The 15,223-nt window shown below is 37.7% G+C and overlaps 1 protein-coding gene across 1 annotated transcript; it reads left to right on the plus strand.

The window, feature by feature from the left end:
• Positions 1 to 748: 748 nt before the first annotated feature.
• Positions 749 to 2,191, plus strand: LOC132636303 (uncharacterized). Its single transcript, XM_060353113.1, has 2 exons — positions 749 to 1,005; positions 1,855 to 2,191. Exons 1-2 carry the CDS (start codon positions 852 to 854, stop codon positions 2,001 to 2,003), a joined length of 303 nt encoding a protein of 100 aa, XP_060209096.1. The 5' UTR covers positions 749 to 851; the 3' UTR covers positions 2,004 to 2,191.
• Positions 2,192 to 15,223: the final 13,032 nt, after the last annotated feature.

The raw sequence follows: 15,223 nt of genomic DNA on the forward strand, positions 1-15,223 counted from the left end.
TTATAAGCTAACTTATAAGCCAATCCAAACGGGCTCTAAGTCATCTTTTATTTGGTCTCTTAAACTTCTAGTTGGGCCTAAGCCCACTCCAATTGGATGACTCAAATGGCCCATTTTAATTCCCAAGTCCATATATGCATTTGGGTCTTACAACTCATGAAGGGTTTTTTATGTTTTTCAAATTCCAAATTTACCCTTCGTCTTCCTCCATATTTCCACGAGTCATATTGCGAACTTCCCTTTACACCCTTGACCTTTCTTAACATTCCCACTTCAAAAATTTTCATAAACAACTTGTATGCCAAACAAAATAACAATAATGCCTTGCTTGTTATCTTCCCGCGATTATCTCGAATTATCCGATTGCCCAAAAATGCGGGATATAACAAAAATACTTCAACTGCACACGTAAATCTAAGAGTATCTATAACACTACTAAAAAAATAGTATATTTCGACCTAAGAATTTCGACCGCATGAGGTCGAAATCTCGAAAATTTTAATTTTTTTTTTATTGGAATTCGACCTCACGAGGTCGATTTTCTAACAGAAAAATATAATTTCGACCAAGCTATTAGCGAATTGAGCTTGAGGTCGAAAATTTGGTAGACATTTTGACTTTTTCGTCCTCATGAGCTCGAACTTTACTGTTATTTTAGTAGTATATTAATAATTGGATAAGAGTTCAAATTTAACTAATTAAAGGATAGTAATATGTGGTTGGACTAATATGGCAAAGATGTAAAGTTGAGGGACCATTTTCGGTCAAAACTCTCACATTCTCTCCCCATCAAAAATCCCCTTTGGCAGGACCGAAGACAAGTGAGCACTGAAGAGCAAAATCAAAGAAAAATGAACACAGATATTACTGCATCAGCAAAACCAGAATACCCAGTAATAGATCGAAACCCTCCTTTTACTAAAACTGTTGCCAATTTCAACACTCTCGATTACCTTCGCCTTACTACTATCACCGGGATCTCTGTCACTGTCGGCTATCTCTCTGGTACTTTTCCATTATTCCTATGCTTTCTTTTCTTCTTCATTTTTTCTTATCCATTTCTGACTGATTAAGAATGCGTTTGGGCATAAAAAATGGTGTTTGGAAATTGGGGTTGTGTTTGGATATGAATACAACTTGGAAAAATGTTAGAATTTTTGTGAGTGATGTGATGGGCTTTTGGACATAAAAATATGTGAAATTTGAAAAAAAAAAAAAAGTTAAAAAATGGTACTCCCTCCGGATAAAAAAAAAAGAGTCCACTTAGTCTTTTTTTCTTGGATAAAAAAAAGAATCCACTTAGCAAATCGAGAAAGAATTAACGTTATTTTTTCATATTTGTCCCTATTAAGTATTATATGATCAAATCCCAATGCCCATTTAATTAGGGGTAGTTTAGTTAAATTACCTATTTTTGTCTAGGAGTTAGTATTTTCTTAAGGGGTGTGCAAATGGCTAAGTGGACTCTTTTTTTTTTTGATCCGGAGGGAGTATATCTTGTAATTGGTGTTGTGTTTGGACATGAATACAACTTTGATTTTTTTTCTTCTTTGTGAGTGATTTGGTGTGCAAAATGTGAAAACAGGTATTTGGAGTTTTTCGAATTCTGGAAAATTGTAACAATTCTATGTCCAAACATGATTCCGAAATAAAATTCTGGAAAAAAGTGAAAATTATCCATGGCCAAACAGGCCCTTGGAGTGAAAAATGTGTAAACAGGTATTTGGAGTTTTTCGAAATTGTAACAAATTCCATGTCCAAACATGATTCCAGAATACAATTCCGGAAAAAAGTGAAAATTAGCCACGGCCAAACAGGCCCTTATTTTTCTTAATTGTGTTTTAATTTGTGTAGGAATAAAGCCTGGGATAAGGGGGCCATCAATGGTAACAGGAGGTTTAATTGGGGTTATGGGAGGATTCATGTACGCTTATCAGAATTCTGCTGGCAGGCTCATGGGTTTTTTCGCTAATGAAGGAGAGGTAGCAAAATACAAGAAATAGCTCTCTTTTATTTTGTTTTGAGTTTCGTGGATTCTTTTTGTGTTGTTGGATATACTATGTGAAAGGGGGAACTGCCCTTTCTGATTGAATTTTGATGAGACTCATATCATGAATAATCAGACTGTAATTACTTCCCTGTTTTTAGTTGCTTATTGTGCTATGAATAATTTTAATGGTTGACTTGCTAATGCGTTGCCTTCTCCAATTACATAGTTTATGACGTGAAGTTCTAATATTTGCTTGCATTCCTGTGACCCAAACACAATTGACTAACAGAAGGTTGCAACATCTGCTCTGATGGCCTCCATTTGGCAGCCGTTTTGTTATGGTGCAGATAAATTGCTTATTTTTTCCGAATCTCTATTAACCACTAGTTGAATATGCACTGGAGAAGTGCACTGGGTGGGTTGGGGTCTTTTCTAGCAACCTGCCAGAGACTAGTAAATTGGGTCGTGACTAGGCTGATATTTGAGTTTTCCTCTCCTGCTCTTTCTTACCTTTCTGAAGAGGAGTCATTTACTATGTTTCATAAGGGTATTTTGCTCTTGTGAGACGACACCACTCTCGCCATACCTGTTCATTCTGGCCATGGGATCTTTAAGTCTAATGCTAAGGAAGGCTACTGAACTTAATTGATTGAATCATTTGATAGAATCATTTTAATCTTTGATCTGTGGTGATTGTGAACTGAATTGATTGAATCATTTTAATCTAACATATTGGCATTTTCTACGCCACTAGTTGAAAATACACTGGAGAAGTGTATTTTACCGGTTTGGGTTTGGGGGGGGGGGGGGGGGGGGGGGTTGAGGTGGGACTCTTTTGGTCAAAACTCTCAAATTCTTTGTTGGATATACTATATAAGAGGGGGAATTGGCCCTTTCTGATTTGAATTTTGATCACGCTCATATCATGATTAATCAGACTGTAATTACTGCCTATTTGTAGTTGCTTATTGTTCTATGAATAATTTTTTATGTGTACGCAGACCTTACTCCTACCAAGGTAGGACGGCTGTTTCCGATTGAGCCGAGGGTCTTTCGGAAACAGCCGTCCTACCTTGGTAGGAGTAAGGTCTGTGTACACTCTACCCTCCCCAGACCCCACGATGTGGGATTTCACTGGGTTGTTGTTGTTGTTGACTTGCTAATGCATTGGCTTCTCCAAATACATAGTTATGACATGAAGCTCTGATATTTGCTTTCATTACTGTCACCCAAACACAATTGACTAATAGAAGGTTGCTACATCTTTTTTTCTTGCCTCCATTTGGCAGCCGTTTCGTTATGGTGCAGATAAATTGCTTATTTTATCTAACGTCTATCAGCACTGGTCTGTGGTGATTGTGAACTCAACTTATTGAATCATTTTAATGTTATGTACAGGGAATTTTCTATGGCGACTAGTTGAAAATGCTCTAGAGAAATGAAATTTAACGGTTTAGGTTATCCTGTGTGTATGTACTTTTGGTAGAACAGCAGGATGAGAGGGGGGGATCAATCTTGTCAGATTATACTAGTAAATTGGATCGTGATTAGGCTGATATTTGAGTCTTCCACTCCTGCTCTTTCTGACCTTTTTGTAGCTGAGTCATTTACTATGTTTCACAAGGCATTTTGTCCATATGAGACAAGGCGATCCAGTCTAACCATTCCTGTTCATTCTTGCCATGGAATCTTTAAGTCTAATGCTAAAGAAGGCTACTGAACTTAATTGATTGAATCATTTTAATCTAGCACACTGACATTTTCTACGCCACTAGTTGAAGATACATTAGAGAAGTCCATTTACCGGTTTGGGTTAGAACAAGAGGGGGAGGGGGAGAGGAGGTGGAAGTCTTTTCTAGCAACCTTGCTAGAGTATACTAGTAAATTGGATCATGACTAGGCTGATATTTTAGTTTTCCTCTCTGTTTCAAAAAAAACATATTTGAGTTTTCCTCTCCTGTTTCTTACCTTTCTGAAGCTGAGTCATTTACTATGTTTCATAAGGGCATTTTTTTCTTATGAGACAAGGCGACCCACTGTCAAACCTGTTCATTCTAGCCGTGGAGTCTTTAAGTCTAATGCTAAGGGAGGCTACTTAACTTAAATGGATGGAAAGTTATAATATTCAAGTCAGAAATGGCAACAAAGTGGAAGTCTCTCATATCCTTTATGCCGATGACACTTTACTGCTTTGGAGTGCTGGGGAGGAGCAACTACGTCATCTGAAGGCAACTCTACTAGCCTTTGAGGCTATTTCTGGTTTGCATGTGAATTGGGCAAATAGTAGCATTTTTTCAATGCAGACGCCATTGTTCACAAGCTGGCATCCACATATGTTGTAATGTTGCAAAGATGGGAGTTTCCCTACATCATATCTTGGTATGCTTTTGGGTGCAAAGTTAAAAGATTCTAATGTTTGGCAAAGGGTGATGGAGAAATGTGAAAGAGAAGTGCCACCTTGGAAGAAACAGTACATCTCATTTGGGGGCAGGTTGACCCTGATTAATAGTGTATTGGATGGAATCTTGAAGCATATAATGTCCTTATTGCCTATGCCTAAGATTGTGGAAAGGAAACTGGACAGGATAAGAAGAAACTTCTTGTGGGACAGGAATCAGGATAAGTAGAAAATCCATTTGGTGAAGTGGAATACAAGTACTAGATACAAAAATTTCGGAGGTTTGTAGGTAATAAATCTGCAGCTATAAAATAGAGGTCTATTACTGAAATGGCATTGGAGGTTTGACAATAATAGTGATGATTTATGGAAAGATCTTCTGTCAGTTAAATATGGAAGAAATAAGGACAGGTACACTAATATTGTAGAAGGAGCCTATGGTGTGTCAGTGTGGAAACACATCAGGAACCCCTCTAGGAAGAGTTTTCTTATGGTGTAAAGCTGAAAACTGGCAATGAAAAGAAAGTGAGAATGTGGACTGATAGGTGGTTGGATGATACTCCTAAACCTGTATGCAATCAGCGGCACACAAAAAAAAAAAAAAAAAAGCACTGTTGGCAGACTGCTATTCTACTGGAGTATGGAATCTGTACCTGACAAGAAACTTATTTAACTGAGAAATTAAAGACTTGAATGAACTATTCCAGAACTTGGAAGCTATATCCATCAATGAACAGGGAGCTGACTTAATATGGTGGAAGATTAAGAAGGATGGCAAGTTTACTGTCAAGTCATGCTATAAAAATCTATTGGGAAGTACGGGAGACTCAAAATGGTTGGCCATGGAGAACAATCGGGAAAAAGGTTGCTCCTCCAACAGCTGCTTGCTTCACTTGGATTGTTACACATGAAGCCTGCTTAACTCATAAAAGAGGTTTCACCGTGGTGCAGCAGATGCCACCTTTTATGAAGAAACTTTTGGATCTGTGAATCATCTACTGTTTCATTTTGTTTTTACTAGACAGATCTGGAATATGTTTCTTACCATTTTTGGTGTTAACCGTATCATGCCAGGAGCCATAAAACTTTCCCTGTGCAGCTTGTATGAACACTCATCATCAAAGGATAACATGTAGTGCTGGATTGCTATCCCTGCTTGCATTTTCTTGTTTCTTCGGATGCAGAGGAATAATAGATGTTTTATAAGATAGACAACGTACAAAGGTTAAATCTAGGTGTTTGAAAAATCTGTAACTATAGTGTAGGAAGGCTCCTGTATCTGATTTTGACTCACCATTAGATCTCTTGTACTCTTTTCAATATTTAGAAGAATGTTCCTCTTTCTGATGTACTTTTTTGGTATCTTCTTGGTACTTTTTAATAAAAATCTCTACCTTCTTGTAAAAAAGGGCATTTTTGCCCTGCTGTTAGCTTTAAATTTCAATCATTTCCAATTTGTTTACCAGAGGTCACTCTTTCTCAAAAAAAAAAAAAAAAGGGCGGGGGGGGGGGGGGGGGGGACCAAAGTCATCATGTTACCATTGGGATACGGACTGTGGAGAAGCATTATGAAAGAGTGGGAAGACTTTAGTTGACATATCACTTTCTGGGCAAGGGGTAGTAGCAGGATCAACTTTAAGGGCTACATGTGGCATGGAGAAAATGCATTGAGGATTGCCTTCCCTAACGCATACAGATTATCGTGCCAAAAGATGACAGTACAATATATTCATAGGGTACATGAGGGATAAGTTTGTTGATATATGAAATTTAGGAGAAATCTTCAGGAGGGGCAGAATGCAGATGCTTGAGTTTCAAAACCTAGTGGAGCTACTTTATAAGCACATCATACCAAATGATACACCAAGATTTGTGGAGATGGGGATGAGGAGGGATAGTCTGTTTACATTCAAAACTTACCACCGCATCTTAGTATCTTACTACATGGAACCGAGTTGGTTTTCCCTCACTAAATGATTTGGATCCCAAGGGAGCCCAAGAAGGTGTCTTTAAACGCTTTGTTGGGAGCTATCGGTGCGATATTGACAGCGGAAAACTTGAGAAAGAAAAGAATCACTTATGTCAGTCGTAGATCATCTCTTGTTGCATCGTCAGATGGCTTTTACTCTATTGTTTTGGAGTGCCCTGGACAATGAAGAGCATTGTAAAGGACACACTACACGGCTGGGCATTTAGAAGGAGAAAGAGAAGACCCTGGGCTTGGGATGTTTGCCGGTCAGCTCTTATTTGAGTTGTATGGAAGGAGAGACATGAGAAATTTGGATTGGTGAAAAATGATTTGTAAATATGAGGATTAGTCTTTATCTCTAGTTTTTTTTTTGTACTCATGAGGTCCGTGTTTGTACAGAAGATTGGATGACTTCCCTAGTAAACCATATTTTTGTGTAGGATCTCTACCTTTTTGATATAGGGGTAACAAGCTCCTAAATCCGATCGAAAGCTAAAATTGTTGTACACGTGGACATAAACATGAATAAAAAACAGAAGAAATGGTAAAAGCTACTACAAATACTACTGTTATCAATGGAGCTAGCAACTTGATGATCTTTGGACCATTAATTGTTGAACATACAGTTAATTTAGTGCTGAAGATGTAATGTTGCAGCAAGGATTTAGTCAATTTTAAATGATGACAGGTAGCTAAATATTTCAGTCTTAAATATTCAATTGCTTGAGATGTTTTTCATGTATGCAAAAAATCAAGTATAGATAGTGTGACTGCATGAGAAACTTCATATGATGAACCCCGCCTCTTAAATATTTGTGGTGCGTTGCTTGCTGCTCTTTTGTGGTTTGACTGGTGAAGTGCTAAAGTTGTGGTATGACTGCAGGAGAAACTTCATAAGATGAACCATGCTTTTAAAATATTTGTTCCAATTTACTTGCAGCTTTTTTTGTGGTTTGACTTGTGTAAGTGCTAAAGTTGCCATGGTATTCTGGTAGCATGTCCTCTTGTATTGAATTGGACTCTGCTGTTTTCTTTTTTATCTGATTGTCTTATTGTACTTCAGTTACCTGCTCTCTAGATGTGAGCTTCCTTTCCAGGATTTGATGGGTGAGGGCTAACCGTGCCTGTGTCTCTGCCTTGTTTTCGAAAACATCCTTTTGCTTGATTGGTTCCATCAGAATGCAGCATGCATGAATTCTTATGGGCTTCTGTTTTGTGGGGAATTGTCGATATTGATAACTGGATTCAGAACGAGACAATGACTATCAACATATCCCCTGGAGGGTGGGAAAGGAGGCCCGGGGGGGGGGGGGGGGGGGGTTAGCATCCGAATAGTTCTTTTGACTGACATTTCTCTTTAGAAGAGTGAATAACTCTATGCCAGATTGAAATATGTTATTATGTCTACAGCAAGGAGAATAGGTAATCTGCATACCAGGGTGCTTTGCAAGTCAATTGCCTAAAATTATTACTATTATCTATTAGGACTTGTGCTAACTGTCGAGCCATAACCTGCTTCAGCCTTTCTCGTCTCAGGTTTTGGAAGAATTGAACAACACACCATTTGTGCTTAGGCAACAATTGAGGTTCATTGATCATTGTCCTCAAGTTATCAGGGAAAATTACTTAGAAACTGCACACCAATGAATATGCAAAATAACCATCCTCTTGGCTGGTTTTAGGAAGTCAACTGTGGATGTTGAGTTTTTGAATTTTCTCATCCCACTAGAGTGCTATTGTTTAACCGATTTACTCTTGTCATAATAGCAGGAATATCTGTAAACTCATTTCTTATGCTAGCCTATTTTTAAAACCTCTGTGGAGAGATAAGCTATTATGACGGTAAGATCAGCTACCCCTCCCCCACCACCAAGCCACCCTGACCGGCGACTACCACCACTGTCACACCCCATTTTAACCTGGGTTAGAGCGGAGTACAACATATTGGTGATTCCTAAATTTGTTTTGTTTAAAGGAGTCGCCACCTAATTGATTTTTTACGGCGAATTAGGACACCTAATTATTAACTAAGGTAAAGTTAAAACTAAACCTCTGTTAATAGTCTGCTTAACCAGTGTGATTCTAGGTAAGGGTTCTATATTATCCTAAAGGGAAGGGGTTAGGCATCCTTTAGAATCCGTTAACTCACGGTTATCCGACTAAACTTAGATTAATTAATCAATGTTGGATATAGTGTTTAAATTTTAAAGGAAAGCTTGTGCAAATAAGACTTGTAAAAAATATAACAATTTATGCAAAAGAGGATTTTAAAAACGTCATTTTTTATAAAGAAAGAAGATTTTAAATAACGAAAAATGAAATGGGACTAATAATTCGCATAAAGGGGGATTTTAGAATACTATTTGAAATAAAAGTTTATAAGTGCTGCTAAGGCTCTTAAATAAAATGCTAATAAAATCTATAGAAAAGAATATAATAATTTGTATAAAAGGAGACTTCAAATGCCATAAAATTTATAAATATTGTTAAGACTTTAAAAAAAAATGCTATTTAGAATGAAATTTGTAGAAAAATATAATAATTCGCATAAAAAGAAACTTCAAATTCTATTTAAAATAAACTTATAAAAAATATACTATTAAAATAAGATTTTGCAAAAAATAGAAGAAAACGCAAATTTGTGCAGTGTTTTAATGAATATTTAAACAATTCTGAACGATGGTATATTAATTTACGTTGAGTTTCAAAAATATAAATGAGATACAAAATAACTAGTAAGTTTCTTCATCCTTTTTTTTTTTTTTTTTTTTTTTTTTTAACTATGCTTAATTAAGGATATTACATGATTGACTCAAACTTTGAAGGGTTATTTAAAATATGTCTAAAATTACATTCGCACATTAGTGATGTCTTGAAATTAGTATAATAAGAATAAAATGTGATTCCTTTAACTCAAAATGAATTTATGTCATTAATTATTCGGGGGGTAAAATATTCTAGAGATTGATTTGTGAGTTTTTTCTCCTAGGTTTACTACCCAATATGTTAAAATTAATTCACTAAATTCACTAAGTTCATCTAAATCAGGAAGAACAAAACAAAGTAAAATATTAGTCACACAGTACAAATCAAATGAAAATGAAATATAAAAAGGAGTAAATCAAATGGGCCCAGCCCATTTTGGGGCTGTTGGACCTATTTGCTGTTGGGCTTCGGCCCAACAACTCTCTCTCCCCTTTTTTTTTGTTTTGCCATGGATCTGGGCTGCTGCCGCTCATGCTTATTGGGCTTTGGCCCAATATTTTTTTTGCTGTGAACTGTTGCTACTGCTGTGTGGGCTTAGGCCCAATAATAGTGACTCGAGCGGATTTCGTTGGGCTTTAGCCCAACATCGAATGCGGAAGAAGACGAGTCCGAGGGACTCGTATGCGATGGTCATGCACAAAATGGAAAGAAAAGGATTAGTGTATAACAAAAGACTAAGGCTTAAAGAAAGGGACTAAGTACACATCTTGAATTTAGCACAAGACACTGTAAAAAGACACTTTAAGAAAATGTTCAAACCCAAAACGAGATAATAATAAAGAAAAAAAAGAAATTGCAGCCCACATGATCAATTTCATATCGACGAGTGAACTTAGGCCCAATAGAACCATATTCCAAACATTTTGGACAGGGACTTAATAAAGAGAATAGAATTCCCAAAGGCAAACACTTAACAGTAGAACTAAGTGTCTAGACCGATACATCCAATATACGTTTGATATACCCTTATATATATATTAGGACGAATATGCAGAGTTGAGTATACTATGTATATCTAGGTATATTTCATATATGCACATTTACAAGAGTGTATAGAAGGAACATACCTAAAATTTAATGCAAGCGAGGTAAAAGATTCAGAAATTAGAAACAAGACCAACCTAACAGGAAGAAGACCGAATCAAATGTGAATTGTGATAGTGCAACATCACAGTTGAAACAAGATGCTTACAATACTCAAAATTGAACATACACATGTCACATTTAATTCATTTTTTAGGCATGCTGGGGTATGGAAATCAGATTCTTATTTTTTAGATACTGACTCATGCTTATTCTACGCTTTTAGGATTTAAAACTCAGTCTCAAAAGAATCATATAAGTATCACAAGAAGCCAAAATTATTTAGGGACAGGGAAGGGTTCATACTGGACATAAAATTTACACAGAGATGTTAGGACAAAGCTCGAGGGGCTGCAAGGAGATCTAGATAGTTCAACAGGGCAAACATGTTAGCCACTAGCAAAACAATTTCCTAAATCAGCCAAATGCAACACATTCGAAAGAAGAAAGAACTTAGCAAAAACTGTAGAGAGAATAAAGAGAAATCTCCAGGGGCTCCTTCAATTCATGGCATTAAATAAAACTCAAATCTTTTAGTTGCAATAGAATATTTTTTTAAGACTGAGTTTAATATTCGCATGGAGATTGTCCTAGGATGGGGACTGATCTCTAAGGTCTACCAGGTAGAACATCACCATGGTGGTTGGTAAACCAAAAATAAACATGCTAAACATGCCACACATAGCATATTTGATCAATACTGGAAAGGAATTTAGGCTGCATATTAGCATCATTTCAAACAGTAGCTGACACCGCTATCAATCGAACCAAACAATGGCCTTAATACAACGCAGCTAAACTGACCAGAATAATAAGAATTAATGGTCAACACCAAAATGTACAGCCTTGACTATAACACGTCAAATACATCACAATTGAAATAGGATCAAGCCATGTTAACATACTCTTCAATCAACAATTTGGGATCATGCTTAACAAGGATAAATTGCACAATGCTTTCATGCATATTTAAACTAACAGGTCGGTTATAAGTATAAAGTAAACTCAAACATTAACCAGGAGCATTCAAAACAGATCCTAAACTGAACTAACATATAATGCAGGCAAACTAATATTATTATCCGAAAGGGGGGTAGACAGCTAAACAACGGTTCGAATATCGGCTAGGCAATACTCGAACATTGTCGTGTTCATACCAACAAATCATCACTTCCAATCTGATATTCAAATAAACACATATCAACACACATTAAGGATAAAGTAACTGAGTAAATTTAAACCTATACGAACCTATGCAAAAAAGAAAACTATATCCAAGTAAACACTGGTACAGTTATTCATTACCCTTGACAAAAACCAGAGCAAACAGCACAGAACAAATAAGATCAAAAAAATAAAAAAAAAGAAAATGCGAAGCGGAAAGGGAGAATCACCTGTTTCGGGTGCAGCGAAATGGGTACGGGGGAGTCGATCTATCCGCGAACACTCCGAATCTCCTTCGACCCAAACTCGAATCAGACTTGTGTGTTCTCGAATTCGATGCAATACAAAAAATAAAGAAAGAAAAAAAAAACAGAAGATCAATTGCCTATTTTAAATCGATGTGGAACGTTGTGACGACTACGATCGTAATGCTTTCTGGGGAATTTCTGGTGATAGAGAGGAGGGCTTAATGATTTCTTTTTGGGGGTTTTTCCGATTTTTGATTTTTTGAGGATTTTGACCACTGGAAATTTGTTCCTTTTTTGAGGGTTTTGGTTCGTTGTTGTGCGTCTTCTCCTCCTGTCGTCCCCCTTTTTCCCTTGTTGTTGTTGTTTACTGTCTTTATAGGTTTTTGTTTTCGTCGTTTTGTACTGAAAAAGGGGAAGGAGGAGCGGGAGAGAGAGAAAAGTGGGGGACAAGGGTGAGTGGGGAGCGGAGAAGAAGGAGGGAACAAGGGGGGAAGTGGGAGCGGCGGCGAGGGAGGCGCGAAAGGGAGAAGGAGGAAGCGGCGGAGGGAGTGAAAAAAGAATGAAGGGAAACCCTAGGGTTTCCCTTATGTTGAAGCTGATGCGGGTTGGACCCGGTTCATTTATGGACTGGGTTGATTTTTGGATCGGGTATTAAGAGAATGGGCTAGGGAATTAAAAACATGGACTGGTCTAAAAATTGAGATAAAAATATGGGCTAGCCCAAAATATTTAGGAGCTAATTGGACTTTGATTCGGGGTCCGATAAATCAAAATACGGACCGAGTGCAAGAAATAGTTTGGCTTCTAAATTTGAAATAAGAGACCCATTTTAATTAACGATGTATTAAGGGTGCCAGAATATCACCTAATACGAAAATATGTAATTATAAAAGATCCGGATAATAAAATTATATGATGTTGCAATGACCGTGCAATAATATTTAATAACAAACGCTATCATTTAAATGTGTGAAATAAATGCGATGTGTATGCGGAAGTTGGTAGAACGTTGAGAAATGCAAGTTTCAATAATACTAAATAATGGCAGCAAACAAATAGCGGTAGTAATACTGCTAATAATGATAACAATAATGATAATGGTAATAATGATAATGCTGATAAAAAATAATAATAAATATAATAATAATAGTAGATAACAAATATTGATAATTAATAACAAAAAATAACAATAAGAATAATGATAATAATTAATAATAATAATAATAAAGATGATAATAATTAATAATAACAATAATAGTGGTAATAATAAAACAATAATGATAATAAGAATAAGAAATAATAATGATGATAATAATAATAATAAATAACAATTATTGATAAAATAATGATAATAATTAATCATAACGATGATAATGATGATTAATAATTAATAACAAAGATAACGCTGATAACAAGAATAATAATAATTAATGACAATTAGTAATAAATGATAATTTTAATAATAATAATAATAATAATAATAATGATAATGATAATAATAACTGCAGTAGAATAATACGACGTGGGCGTTAATAAGAGACTAATAATTATAGTAAAACTTAAATGCATTTTGTTTTTTAAATTTCTCAAAATACCAGAAGTATAAATAGGTATTTCGGAGGAGAGGCGGGACAAAATTGGGTGTCAACAACTTGTCCCTCTTCGCCTGGTAATGATGAAAAGAGTTGTCGGGCAAAGACGTTGACTTAGTAGCCTATTTTGTCCCGGCTAGAGGATTATGGGGAACTAAGAGTAAAGAAAATTACGGCCGAACTCTGGTCTCCGAATCGCCTACATATCCCGGGTTGCACGAGAATCAGGCCGTGTGTAGTTCTAGGAAGACTACGACACCTATAACTGGCAACTCACGATTTGATGTGAATCTTTGCAAAAAATATTGTCCCAGTGTCGAATTATGATGACACTGGGTGTCGTGATAGAACCCTGAAAATTGATTGTGTTGGAATGTGAACGGGAAATTCGAATTTGGAGCCGAGTGTTCGAGGTAGATCTTTGACCCTTGTCGAGAAGTCTGCTTGTCCTTCCCGACGTATTGCCCCAGTTCGCTGCCGAAGAAATAGTTCCACGTTGCGCTAAAGCTCCTGCGAAACTAAAACTAGATGAAAATAGTCAGTAAGAATAAATATTGAAATACAGCGACGCAGGTGCGGTGCAATGCGGCCGCGAGCATGTGCAGGGTACTAATAAATAATAACAAAACAAGGCATGTGCGGTGCAATGTCTTTATGCGGAAATTTTAAAAGGGCGGTGCATGGCCCATGTGATATATGAAAGACGGTGCTCAGCCTTATGCAGAAATTTTAAGAGGGTGGTGCATGGCCCATGTAACATATGGAAGGCGGTGCTAAGGGCGGTGCGCAGCCCATGCAGAAATTTAAAAGGGCGGTGCATGGCCCATGTAATATACGAAAGGCGGTGCACAACCTTATGCAGAAATTTACAAAGGGCGGTGCATGGCCCATGTAATATATGAAAGCGATGCGAAGGGCGGTGCGCAACCCATGCAGAAATTTAAAAGGGCGGTGCATGGCCCATGTAATGTATGAAAGGTGGTGCTCAGCCTTATGCAGAAATTTACAAAGGGCGGTGCATGGCCCATGTAATATATGAAAGCGATGCAAAGGGCGGTGCACAGCCCATGCGGAAATTTAAAAGGGCGGTGCATGGCCCATGTAATGTATGAAAGGTGGTGCATGGCCTTATGTAGAAATTTAAAAGGGCGGTGCATGGCCCAGGCAATATATGAAAGCGATGCGAAGAGCGGTGCGCAGCTCATGCATCATACGAAAGGCGGTGCATGGCCTTATGCAGAAATTTAAAAGGGCGGTGCATGGCCCAGGCAATATGAAAGCGATGCGAAGAGCGGTGCGCAGCTCATGCATCATATGAAAGGTGGTTCATGGCCTTATGCAGAAATTTAAAAGGGCGGTGCATGGCCCAGTAAATATGAAAGCGATGCAAAGGGCGGTGCGCAGCCCATGCATCATATGGAAGGCGGTGCATGGCCTTATGCAGAAATTTAAAAGGGCGGTGCATGGCCCAGGCAATATGAAAGCGATGCAAAGAGCGGTGCGCAGCTCATGCATCATATGAAAGGCGGTGCATGGCCTTATGCAGAAATTAAAAAGGGCGGTGCATGGCCCAGTAAATATGAAAGCGATGCAAAGGGCGGTGCGCAGCCCATGCATCATATGAAAGGCGGTGCATGGCCTTATGCAGAAATTTAAAAGGGCGGTGCATGGCCCAGGCAATATGAAAGCGATGCAAAGAGCGGTGCGCAGCTCATGCATCATATGAAAGGCGGTGCATGGCCTTATGCAGAAATTAAAAAAGGCGGTGCATGGCCCAGGCAATAGGAAAGCGATGCAAAGAGCGGTGCGCAGCTCATGCATCATATGAAAGGCGGTGCATGGCCTTATGCAGAAATTAAAAAGGGCGGTGCATGGCCCAGTAAATATGAAAGCGATGCAAAGAGCGGTGCGCAGCTCATGCATCATATGAAAGGCGGTGCATGGCCTTATGCAGAAATTTAAAAGGGCGGTGCATGGCCCAGGAAATATGAAAGCGATGCAAATGGCGGTGCG

Source organism: Lycium barbarum, chromosome 4 (assembly GCF_019175385.1).
Source record: "Lycium barbarum isolate Lr01 chromosome 4, ASM1917538v2, whole genome shotgun sequence".
Classification (NCBI taxonomy): Eukaryota; Viridiplantae; Streptophyta; class Magnoliopsida; order Solanales; family Solanaceae; genus Lycium; species Lycium barbarum.

What these genes read in the sequence shown, in the direction of transcription:
- LOC132636303 (XM_060353113.1), top strand. Translation starts at nt 852, where the DNA reads ATGAACACAGATATTACTGCATCAGCAAAACCAGAATACCCAGTAATA. An exon ending in CACTGTCGGCTATCTCTCTG is followed by an intron (nt 1,006 to 1,854) that starts GTACTTTTCCAT and finishes TAATTTGTGTAG; the next exon opens with GAATAAAGCCTGGGATAAGG.